The following is a 13468-nucleotide window of genomic DNA, read 5'->3' on the forward strand; positions in this document are numbered from 1 at the left end:
GTCTGTAGCATTTTTACTAATGTGATTTTCCAGCTTGGTCAATAAGCACATTTTAGAGAGTAATAAATTGACCCTATGTGTAAAGCTTGTAAATGTATAAGACACTGGCTCATTTTCAGCCTCCATAGTGACACCTATTAGGATTGTTTTTGACAACATGCCTAACATCACCTTGGTACAGAGGAGGCTCGCAGAACTGCAGTGTTGTATGAATACTGGAGGTCACGGAGGATGTAGAAGCACATACACACAGTGTTTTATCTCCTACAGAGTGTCAATAAACTCAGCATATTTTAATCAGTGTATGGTGAGAGTGTACTTCACTTTACTTTTTACCTGAAACACTTTCTGAGCAAAGAAACTATCTAATTCTCAATTCAAATTGCCATTAAATGATCTAAGTTCATTAAACATGCAAGCGGAATAACACACATCTCAGAAAGTTGTCCAACTGCATCTTCTCTCCTGTGTTTGCTCAGATGTTACTCCTGCCTCTCTATACTCTATATTATTGTTTTGGATCAGATGATTTTCCAAACTCACACATCTTTTTTGCTGTCCTAAACTCTAACTGTTAACCTTAGTTTCCAGTAACAACGTGCTGTGGAGCTAAAATTGAGCAAACCCTTGATGCACTTGTGCTTCATGAAACATCAGTCACAGTTTTAGATTTTGAACATAAACAAAACGAGCTAATGCTAAATCAATATATTTATTGTAATGTCATCTTATTTGATCCTGTGAATTAAAACAAAATTGGATGCTATTCATCACATTTAACTTTATCCTTGTGGGCATACATGCCAATTGTTTTAGAGTCCCACCACACCGATATTTGAACTCCAGTGTTGCAGACATTGGTAATAGATACACATAGCTGTTAATATATTGATCCTTATGAGTCCAGGGCCCACAGATTGAAGAACTCCCAATAAATCAATGGGTCATATGCAGTCAGCGAGGTGACTTTTCCTGTTTCTTATTGTATTTATTCTGCCGCAGTAATAACTACTCTGGAGGATACAATTTGTTGTGTGTTGTGACTAGTTTCCATGATAAATGCAAGCCTCTGTTCCTGTTCGCATTATTTTGCAACGCGATTAAACCGTTAATGAGTAAAGGTGTCTGTGTGGCCAAAGAACTCGCCCACCGTAGGAGGGGGAAATAATTTCAGCCAGCTGTGCCTTTTCACATTAGCTCTTGCCACTCTCCCAACTCCTCCCTCCTCATGGAACAACTCCCTGATGCACTCCGAATGACAGAAGAAAGGAAATTATCGAACACCAATACAATAAAGCTGTCTGGTAACTTAATATGGCTGCTGAATAGGGGCACCGTGGCCATCTTGCTGTGAGGCGATAATGAGAGTCATCATTCCCTCTTGGGCTGGAAGAAAGGGGCCTCCTCAGTGGTGATGCTGTGTGAGTGCTCATGCGTTTGTGCGTGTGTGTGTGTGTGTGTGTGTGTGTGTGTGTGTGTGTGTGTGTGTGTGTGTGTGTGTGTGTGTGTGTGTGTGTGTGTGTGTGTGTGTGTGTGTGTGTGTGCGTGTGCATGTGTGTGCATGTGTGTGTTAGTCTTTGAGCCTCTTTAGTCCAGTGAGGGACAATAAGCAAACAGCACAGTGCTTTAACAAAGCCAGAGAGATCTCCTACTGAATACAGCTTGGGAGAGATCTGCGAGAAATTCTGTTCATTAAATCTGGCTAAAGTCCAAATATTGACTTTCTAAGCTTTAGGGAGACACAAAACATAGATTGTCCCATATATCATATTATAGGTTCCTTAACCATTTATATGTTTGGGGAATATGTCTCAGGTTAACAAAAGGAAGCTGTTTTTCAGTGAAGATAAAAGTAACATTTGGTAATTGAACTCGACATGATTTCTGATCTAATACGTTGCAACAAAACATTTGTACAAATGACAAAGCGCTGTGTTACCAACGGACTGGTACTCATGAGAATCATTTATCAAACTTTAAACAAAGGGCTCTTTTTTGTTTATTTACCTCACCGGTAGGCTTTCCATTTAATAATAATCATACAAATTCTAGAAAACTGTCTACAAGCAGGTTCGTGGACAATAAAGGAGATCTTCAGGGACGCCATCAGAGAGATTTACATGCTGAATTACTGTATCTGTAATTTTTTAAGAAGATTTCTGGTATAGTGCGTAGGGCATCAATTTTTCAAAACTACAGTGCAGTGAATGATTCTTTAGTGTTTTCTTTTACTTGCAGGCCTATGTACAATAAGTTTAACTTAGTTAAACATTGCCTGAGGAACATATGTGTGAATGTGTGGAGGGGCAGGAGCAGATGGCAGGCAGAAGTCAAAAGGTATGTTGCGCTCGCAGCTATGGATGCAGTAAACAAAGGATGAAGTGGCAAACGGGGCAGGCAACTCATTTCAAAGAAAGCTGCTCACTCATTAGCATATATATGCAGAAAGAAGTTTGTAGCACAAAGGAGTCTTACTCTCACTCTGCATCAACTGTCCACACAAGAATGACACCAAAACAACTCTTAGTGACTTTTACAATTAATTGAGAGCTGAAGTGTAAAGGACCTGTTGGACCTGTTGGCGGTGCTGGCTGTAGTAGCTACAGTAAAATCAGTGCACAACACAGCATTGTACCTGAGGAATTGATCCCCGCCCAAGGGAGTTTTAGTAAGAGGGACTGAACTGTGTTTCTACCTGTGCTGCTGATCGTGGACCCAAAGGTGCACAACAGCAATGAATATTTAATGCAGGGAAAACGGAGTACAACTACTGTAAACATGACTAATAAATATATATGAAATCAAAAAGTGTTTTCTCTCCTTTGGTATATGGAAATATATAAAGTTCACAATGTGCTCACGACATGTGAGACAATGTAAAATGCACCAATCAATACTTTGAATGGCAACTGTTACCGTTTCTTTCTTTCAGGGACAATACCAATATTGATTATTTGTAATGAACAAATCAAGCAGTCTGTCTGATGTTAAAATCTTTTCTCACGTAAGTAATATTTGAACACATCTGATGAGGCAGAATTGTCATTTGTCCAAATGAATTGAATTTAGATATTCCTTAATTCACCATGGGTTCAAAAGGGAATTCTTTTAATTACTAAAAGAAACTTTGAGTTAAGTTTTCTCATGCAACATTCCTTGCATACATCACAAATCTCATAATGTATTGATAGATATAGGTACAGATATAGATGGACAGATACAAGATACAGTACAAAGAGCAGCTTCTCCAGAAGAATCTCCAACTACCACTGTGTATTAAACAGTGATGAGTAAGGCATTTACACACAGCAATTTTTTCCTGCATCATGAAAGGGCAAAAATAAATAAACTCGGCACTGCGGTATGTGATGGGAGGCAAAATATGGTTTGAGTCCAAGTTTATAAACCCCCACCCGCCCCATGTTGATATACTGTAGTTGATAACAGAGAGTAAGTAAAACTGACATCATTAAGATTCACCAGTGTGCAAGCAAAGCAACACAAGCAACTCTCCCCCAACTCCCAGATGACTATCAAGCACTGTGTTTTCCAAGCATGGAGGTAATGAGACAAATACTTATTTCTCAAGTAAAAATGGCATGAATATTAGCATCGCATTAGGCCCTGAATTTAATGATTTTGTAAGTACAATATGTCACTGTTACTCAGAGGCAAAACATATGTAAACACTGTATAAAGAAGAAGGAGAAAATATGAAGAAAGCGCAGTCTATTTCATTGCAGTGTCTCACACAGAAGCATGCCTGAGCGAGGATGGAGGTGGAAATGAGGAAACGATGCGGTATTAAACAAATCACAACTGAGCTTAAACATGGCACTGCGTGAAATGCTGAAGTAAAAATGGTGCACAAAATATTTAGTTTATCAAGTGTAACGACTTGTATGTACAGTGATGGTTTAGTTAGAAAATGGGACCATCGGTACTCACTAAAGGGGTGCAAGGGGTCCAATATTCAGGGTTCAGCTCGACTCGCGGACGGAGGTCCAGATATTCAGGGTTCAGTTCAGTTCGGGCACGAGTTAATGTTCCCTTAATTGAAGATGGAAAAAACAGTCTGTTAGACTTGCTTGTTTAACTTTGTTTCGGTTGTCATTTTAAACATAGTTAGGGATGAAGACTTCACAGTTGGAGGAGCACATACTAATCATTTCATAATCTATACTGGCTTTACTTAACTAAGATATACACTTCCCAAAAAACATTTTGACTATATATTTTGGAGTAATTTAAAAATTCATTTTCAACAGGAGTTTCTATAAAATGAAGAGCAAATGAGGTTAGAATCCAGTTTTCCATTCCTGAGGCCTTCTGCCCTAAATGACAGGCCAGTGGAATGGACTGAATCTGCTCGGCCCCATGAGGTCTATGATGTATACTGTAATTATCTGCTGATTCTCAAAATGGGTGTGTGTAATGAGGCTATGCTGCATGAAGCCCCAGGCATAAATCACTGTCTTTAACTGACTTCCAGATGACCAACAACACAGAGCAGGAGCAGAGAGAAAGGAGGAAATGGGCTATCTGGGCAGCGGTGCTATATAGCATCCAACTTGGACTTCTTATCAGCAAAGGCTATATTGTTTGCCAAACCTGTTTACTTAGGACAGTTTTCTGCCTCCTAAAAATAGTCAGCTCACTTGCATTTATTCTCCGTTATTTATCTGTTTATAGGTTGTCTACCAGTGTATCAACTGCTCATGGCTTTATTTAGCTATGCAACACAGGTGGAGACTTTTATTAAAGCTATGTTAGGCTCAATTATGTTGAGCTTGTTGTTGAATGGCAACATGCCAGTCAGCCTGTCAGCCTGTCTGCTGTCATTGGTAAAAAACTGCCTCAGTGGTGTGACTCACACACGCAATCATAAACAAGTAAACAGCCACCACCCGCCACCACAGCAACACACAAACGCACACATTTTGAGTATGAACCTCAACTTTTTCTATGGCATACGGTTATTTATAGGAGTTTAATGGACCATATACAGAATTTGAGCGGGTGTTAAACATACACAGTTCAACCACGTGCAACATTATCATCTCATGAGAGTTAATATAACACATAATGAGGCTAACATTTTCATCCTTGGTTGGAACATTGTTATCAGCATACATCGATGAGAAGTTGAAATGTTAAGGGGGCTCAAATATCACTGTGCATGTGCTGCTGACATTATTTCTGATTACCACTACATATTTAACAAAAAAAAAAAAAATGTAAATATATATAAAAAGAGATTTTTGTATGCAGTTATAAGTGGGAAATACAAACAAACAAGCTGCAATTAATTTTGCTGACCCTCATACATAAACATAGCAAACACAAAATCTTGAAAATAAATTCCCCAGAGAAACAATGAATTCAAGATTTAGTGCAGTCAGTGGACAACTGGAAACAAACAGTACCCGTGACTGAAGATACATCTTAATCAAACATGGAGCTTTTCCTCTTTATTATTACCCTTCTTTCTGACTTCAGCCTCCCACAATTGACTTTTTTTTTTTTTTAAGTTTACCTAGTTGTTAGCTAGTTGCTAACGTACATTTTTTTTTTTTTTGCTCATGTGATGTTCACAAATGTTTTGGAGCCGTGTCAGCTTAGTTAAAGTAAAACTAAGTTAATACTATCCGAGCTAACACTAGCATTAGTCATCCCGATGTAGTTAATGCAATGTTCTATTTTTAGCTCACATTTTAAAACTGCAATTTGTTCTACCATAGAAATATGAACCATTCAGTTTTAACTGCAATGATACTTAATGGCTGGCATTAAATATAAATTGGCTCACCAAGATCCCTGAGCAGAAGGTTTCAGTGAGCACTGCTGGCGCTGCCATGAGGCATCTGTTCTGTGTGTGGTGGAGAGACTAGGTTTGTGCTTTCAATGGTTAGAAAATGTCCATTTACGTCTCCTTCAGTTATGAGGTGGGCCGTTGCCATTCAAATCAGCAGCCAAGGACCTACGACATAGTTTTAAGGGGCATGTCTGTCACCGACTGTCACTGTCACCGCTTAAGTGACTGAGTGTCTGTGTCATAAAGTTACACCATCAGTTGGGAGAATGAATGCTGCCTGACGGACTGATGAAGTCACCGATGGTTGTCAAAATGCCGAGACTTCCTGTATCCATTTCACATTAAAAGCCCCTCAGCGTTTCACGGTCCAGCAATATATTCGATTTTGAGTTAGTCTTGTTGAACAGTTGGTCTACAACTGCACATAACCTCATGCCATTTTATTACTGCGGTCTGTGTGATGGCCAATGCTGCTCTATACAATAGTTGTTTTTACAATGACAAGCATAGTGAAATCAACCATCTAGTCCCAAAATGTGCAAACATTTTTTTTCAAGATTCTTCACAAATGTCCTTCCCCAGTTCTTCTTATTACTCCGTTTATGAGAGAAATGGGTAAAAATGGGTCGAGCAATACTCAGAACCTCTATCTCATTACATATCGTTTTAATATATTCCACATGTCTGTCACTCTAATTAATGTCAGTCCTTCTCCATAAACCGCCCGGAATGTGAGATTATTTATTGGTACCAAGTCATTTATCACCACCGCGATAAGTGACACAGAGGGGAAGTGAGAGTTGGTAACATTGCAATTGATCATTTTTCACTCAGAGTGATTGTGGTAAATCCTTGGTTGCAGTGTGATACTGTCAACGCTGACAACAAAAATAAGGTGCATGAATAAAGCTGGTTATTGAGATTGATTGAGTACCTGCAGAGATATCAGGTTTCAATAAACTTTCCATTACCTGAAATGGAACAATGGAGGGTTTTAGATCGAGATGTTGCAGCAAAGGATAAACAGATAATTAAAGTTATGGTGGCTCAAAGAACTCAGGTGCCTACTTTTGCACTGATATTTTATTCTTTATCTAACTCTCTGAACGCCACATTTTGATGGTGCACAACCATCTTCATTTACCTGAAATTAACATTCAAATTAATTCAATTAATTTGGACTTCCTAATTTGTACACTCTAGTCAATGAATCCATAGAAATAGATAAAGCATAGTGTTTTGACCAAGATAAACTGGTAAATGACAAATAGCGGTGTTGGTGTTCTTTTGCAGTAAAATTAATTTGGTTTCCAATTTATTGAATGAGGTTTGCATGACTGACAGAAAGTCGAAGATCGAATGTACTCAGGCAATTTACAGTGTTAATGAAAAGCAAAATTAAACCAGCAACGCATCATAGTACCATTGCAGCAGTCTGTGGTAACTTATTTTTGGTAATTTTGTGACTAGAATCATGTTGTACAACCATGTTTTAGTGGAATAGGGTCTAAAGAATACTTTTTCAGTGGATGTGGGTGCGTCTGGTGTTCAACAAGACCAGTTAAAAACTCCTCCCAAGTAGAGCTGATCTCCTTGTGTGGGAGGTGCAGCTATAATCACAAGTGAATATGACACCTCATATTCCTGTGGGAGGATATACACCAGCCCATTTGCCTACTGTGTTGTTCAGGTCCCAGAGTAACCATTGCGCAATTCAGCAATAAGTTTAATGACAGATTAGAAAAAGAGACACTCTTGACCTGTGGCAGTAGAGTAGAGGCACCTTTCAACTATCGCTACCATCTTTGAAGGTTATTCACCCCACATACACATTTAGACATGCCATTTTGAATGAAAATGCTGTGTTACCTGTCCATCTTGACTGGTTGAACGATACCCACAAAAGGAAAAACTTTTTCTTTTTTTTTTGGATACGATCTAATCTATCTAACAAGTATGGGTTTGATTGGCTGAGAAAACCTTCACACCTAAATTTCTATACCTTCTTAGCCCTCGCAGGATCAGTAGCCATTTGGAGCCTATCCCAGAGTGTTGCACACATCAGCAGACAACATTTTTCATATCTAAGGGCAATTTAGTGTTTGCAATTTACCTAAACTGCAAGTCATTGAGCAGTGGGAGGAAAGTGGAGCACATGGAATGCACATGATTTCAAACCTGGAACATTTAAAGTGACAGAACAACTGAGTCACCATCCTTACATCACCTTCAAAATTCTAAAGGTTTATATCAAGTCACCAAAATATAAATTTGGCACAAGTCAGGAAACAGTGGAATTTACTATGTCATAAAAATAAAAACCACAGAGTCCAAAAGCTGTTTTCCACCAATGAATATTTAAAAAAAATTGTTAGCTTTGAACTCTAGCACTTGGCAACCTGTTAGCTTGGGAAGGACATGCTTACCGAGATCTCGCTCTTGTTCTTTTGTAGGTTAACTGTACTTATTGCTTTGGAAACAAGCATCTTCAAAATGAAAATGCATGTAAACTTTAGGTTCATCTTGAGTTAAATACTTCCTGTGCTTTCTGGAACAGCTAAAAAAACAAGAAGAGCATGATGATCTGATGGGCCTCCTTGGGCCATGAATATAATATATAGGTAAACCTGAGGAAAATGAACTTTAATGACCAACATGTAAAGGTAAGAATAATAACATATTGCTGAAAGTCTCCATGGAACTCTGTTGAACTTTTCTCTTGACTGTGGGATGAGAAGATGAGTTTCAGTAGGGGGATAAAACACACTTTAATTAGCTTTACCATTAGTCTAGCCCTGCCAAGCCTTCCCAGTCACAGCAGACCTTTAATTCTCTTTAATTACCTTAGAGATACCACTGTATGCACTCTTCCTTGACATCACAAGACAACATTCATTTCTCAACAAGTATGTGCGTCTGCGTGCGTGTGTGTGTGTGTGTGTGTGTGTGTGTGTGTGTGTGTGTGTGTGTGTGTGTGTGTGTGTGTGTGTGTGTGTGTGTGTGTGTGTGTGTGTGTGTGTGTGTGTGTGTGTGTGTGTGTGTGTGTGTGTGTGTGTGCGTGCGCATGTGTGTACTGGGGAGAAAATAACATGATGTTTATCTTGTGACTAGTGGCGAGACTCATGAGGAAAAGAAACAGTTTTTTACATACAGTATTACAGTTAGTGGATGACTTACTCAAGCAGTTTTCCAATCATTATTCATTTACTTAGCCATTTGCTTGTTTTTTTATTAACTAATCACATCAATACATCAACACCATGAATATTGTACATAGATAAATGGGAAGATTTTAAATATAAATGTGCTTCTTGAGATGGATTGGGGGACGAGTGCAAAACTGAGAGAGTAAACTGTAGATTGGTCTCAACGCAAAATATACAACCATGAGCTCAGTCCACCTACAGTAGTTTTAACGTTAACACTTACAGTACAGTAAAAATCAATCACAGCATCATCTGACTTGTCTCTGGGAATTGCTCACTATCGGTTAATATATTACAGCCATAATCACCCTGCGCTGGCATGGCCGTCTCCTTCTTAGCAGCCTGCTGACTTACAGTCGGAGCTCTGGTAATTCAAATGAGCCCATCAAGTGGCCTTATGTGGGGAATTTCCCTCTGGACATCAGACGGGGATCAGCTGAGCCGTGTGGTCTCTTATTCCACATTTCAATCCCTCCTTCATATAAAATAATTCGATTTAGCTCAAGTTATTTTCGTTGTTTGTTTGTTTTTTAATATTTGTGGCTCTCTTTTGCCTGAACAATAAAATTATATATATATATATATTAAACAACCAGGGTGGGGGTAGAAGAGGCAAAGTGTGCACTGCAAAAGTAAAATGGACTGGATGGAAGGAAATTTCTGATGATTAGAAAATGAGAACGCACAAGAGGGTGCTACTAACTTACTTATATTAAGCTGTTGAGATGGCTAGGCGAGAAAATCTGTGATTATTATTCTTTGATTTGCAAAGCTATGCTGTGATTGGCCCTTGCTTTGGTGGCGGCATTAAACTTTATGTTTATGGGTCCTCGTGTTAAGCCCATTTCCACGCTTCCCATTCCACACACTAAGTATTGACATTCCATTTAAGGCGACAGTAGTGAGGAGGGTGTTTTATGACAGAAATGTAATGGAAATGCATGCGGCGAGTGTTGCAGCAAAAAATATCACTCAATTACAAGGACATCTTTGCATAGTTGCAGATTAAAGAAGATACGTATGATGCACCTCTACTCTGTTCAGAAAGAACAAATGGAAAGGAATTAATATCATCCCTCTGCTGCAATAAAACATATACGAAGAGAATATTCTCTAATGAAAAGCCTACTGTGTGTGTGTGTGTGTGTGTGTGTGTGTGTGTGTGTGTGTGTGTGTGTGTGTGTGTGTGTGTGTGTGTGTGTGTGTGTGTGTGTGTGTGTGTGTGTGTGTCTGCCAAAAATTAAGATTATCTTTGATATGATTAATTACATGAGTTTAAAAGTGTCAGTGCTTTATGTAAATTAACACAGACACAATATCTAAAGTGTGTTCAAAGGGGAGAGAAAAATAGATGTAATTCTGTGGATTGTTAACATGGCTATTCAATGAAGGTGCTTTGTGAGCAAATGGGAAACAAATTAGGTTAAAGTCTTGTGACAAGATAAATAAAACCTTGATCAATCACGTGGTTGAAAAAGACATCCATCCGGCCCTCAATGGGAGCCGTCTGGCTGTTACGGTTTAATTCTTGAGCCACAGTGAAGCATTGATTCTCCCTGGCACCCCTGTCCTTGTCGTTACAGTCAATGCTGAGGCCAGCCCAAACCATCCTCAACAACCGCTAATAGCTTCAAGGAATGCAGCTGGACTGGTGGCAGAATCCTAATAAGCAGATTTTATGAATTTGGAATGCATTAACACAACAATTGTGTGCCATTACTGCACAGTGGAAATTGCCTCTGTTCTAAGATGCTGAAGTGAGATTGAGGTGATAGGGAGGTCAGGTTTTCTGATGAAAAAGGTTGCAATTGTAATAATTGTAACCTGACTGAACAAACATTTCAACCGTTTAAAAAGTCTCTTTACCTATTTAACTACGCTAATATGTAACATTCAGGTTTGGTGCATTTTTCTTTTTTCTTTTCTCCTCAGCCCTTCATCTATTTTCTAAGAGCACCTTTCATCTCTCAAGTGTAGGACTTCATCTCACTGGGAGTCTGTCTCGGGTTCTGGCCACAGAATAACGTTATCCACGGAGCTCTCCCGAAGGATCTGAAGAAAGTTGTTGCAGCACAGCACATTTCTCTCACATCAGATGGGTTTCTAGTGGTCACTCTGTTGTGTCCTTTTCTGACCTTCATTTTCTTTGCAGGCAGTAGTTTTTGGCTCACTTCTCTGGAGAGAACAGTGTCTCGTAGTTTAAACTGTTCATAGCTACAGATGTTCCCTCTTCACTCCTTTGAATTAGCTTTTTAACTCGTGATGAGACACAAAATCCACCACACCTTTAGACTGAAAGTCATTTTTAGAACCAGATTTTAACAGCCGTGGAAAACATACATTTCTAATTAGCTTGTAGATTGTGTGCAAAAGAATACACTTGAAATAAAGGCCGGGCTCTCGTATCTAACATGTTGACAGAAAACTTTGTGTATTATCACCCAGCATGAGCCTAATTGATAGGAGTGCTGGGCTGAAATTTCAAAATAAAGGGCTGATTTACACATTATTGTCAATAAGATTCCTCTTGGGTTGCGTGGATCAGACTTGTTATTTTCAATCAAAAGCATGTTTATGTTGTCAAAACCAGACCTTATGTGTGATTGAAAATGTAATCGTTAGTGTTTAACATAAACAAAAGTGGAAGACATAGGTGATCTTGTTGAATCCACAGATGGATTAATAGAAACATAACCTACTGTTTCATTGTCAGTGCAGCAAAAGACGGTTGTTTTATACAGCTCGGCAGCCATTCTTACACAACACAGACATTTTCTATCTGTATCCTGTACGTCTATATCCATCTGCCTCTGTCTTTGTTTCTCCATCTCGTCAAAAGTTCTTTGTTCAATTTGAAACCGCTGCTCTGCTTCAAAAGAGCTCAGTGGTATTGAAGGAGCGGTTGCAGTAAAAGTGCTGCATTTAAGTCAACTGAGCATTCCCCCCTGAGGCCGAGCAATGTTTTCACCCATATAAGTCCAATATACCCACGTTCCGACCCCTTTAAATCCATCTCTGGACAATGACGGGTAGAATAGTTGTACGAATTTAAAGTGGCCTAAATCCACTGTATCCCATTTATGTGTATCGGTCCCAAAGAAAAGCTGTATCCTGCCATACAGTATGAGCTGTATGGAGTGAGAGGCATTATTGTCTAACCTCCGTGCACTCAGTGCATTATACTTCCTCACTGATGGGGATTCTTGCATTCTTGAAAAATACACACTTACAAGACTGAATCCTGCGCAGCATTCAAGTAAGACACAGTGTACATATAAGCTGAATGGAAACTTCCCTTTTTCTGTGCCAACACTTGGTCATTTATAGAAACACTTGCCAGAGTGCAGGGCTCCAAGGATGGTATTGTCAGTTGAAAGTTAGAAGGAGCAGCACTACCGCCATGAGCACATACAGTTTTTTTAAACCATTAGCATCACTGACATGATTGAACATAAAGATCTCCATGCTTAATTGCATGCAACGTGTCTTGATTATATGGTACCTACACTATTTATAACTTCCTTAAAAAAAAGTGGCAGAAGTATGCGCATTCGCTATATGCTGCTAATCATAAATACACAGACTTCCACTATTCTTGCACTACGAATACAAATCAGAGTGCTTTACAAGTGATTAGCAAATCCACGAGAGGGTAATTGCCATTTGCTAGAACATTGGAGCGTGAGTAAAATCCCAGAAACAGCACCAGGTGAATGTAAATAAAATGAATAGAAAATTAAAGACAATAACAGTTTTAAAAAGGAAAGGACTAAAAAATAAAAAAATATATATATTTTTTTTTAGATTAAATAACTGAGTAATGCAGCATTAATAGACAAGTATGTAGTTAAAAAAAAACAGTTACAATAACCAAAGAAAAAAAGACATTAAGCCAGACTGCACAGATAGGTTTTAATCTATGCTTGAAAATATCAATCTTTTCAGTTTCTGTCAAATCCTCTGAAAGACTGCAACTTGGAGGTTAATGGCTGAAAGCAGCATCATCAAAGGTTCCCGGTGTGCTTTTTGGAACAACTAAAAGAGAATAACGAGAGGATCCAAGGGCTCCTCATGGTTCATAAATTAAAAGCATTTATCATCGATAGTCTGGTGCAAGACACAGCCATGTAGTGCCTTATAAAATATTAAAATAATTTTAAAGTCAAAGAGAAAGCCAACCGCTATAAAGACTTTAGTGTATTGTGTACTCTCCTTCTGGTCTTAGTCAGCACGTGTGCAGCAGGATTCTGGATTAATTAAAACTGATTTATTGTATTCCTCAGTAGACCAGAAAGGAGAGTATTACAACAATCTAGCCTGCTGGTTCTAAAAGCCTGCATTAGTCTCTGTGTGGTGCTCAGCGGGACAAACGGCCTCACTTTGGAATGTTTTTTCCAAAAAAGCAGATTTTGTGACACCTGACACATGAAATTTAAATCAGAAACAA

General features: G+C 38.8%; 1 protein-coding gene across 8 annotated transcripts in view; it reads right to left on the reverse strand.

The window, feature by feature from the left end:
• The window catches only part of LOC138620528 (protocadherin-9), a 198051-nt gene that overhangs the window by 141230 nt on the left and 43353 nt on the right, over positions 1-13468 (reverse strand). For 6 of the 8 annotated variants that reach the window (XM_069697806.1, XM_069697805.1, XM_069697804.1 and 3 more), the window contains exon 3: positions 3949-4050. The exons of the other annotated variants lie outside the window; for them this stretch is intronic. In XM_069697806.1, the coding sequence (XP_069553907.1) occupies positions 3949-4050 (102 nt within the window). The remainder of the gene's footprint in view (positions 1-3948; positions 4051-13468) is intronic. 8 annotated transcript variants of the gene reach the window in all.

The sequence above is a fragment of the Brachyistius frenatus genome, unplaced genomic scaffold (assembly GCF_029030835.1).
Source record: "Brachyistius frenatus isolate BFR_SWC_R1_liver_20210118 unplaced genomic scaffold, ASM2903083v1 Contig_24, whole genome shotgun sequence".
Lineage (NCBI taxonomy): Eukaryota > Metazoa > Chordata > Actinopteri > Embiotocidae > Brachyistius > Brachyistius frenatus.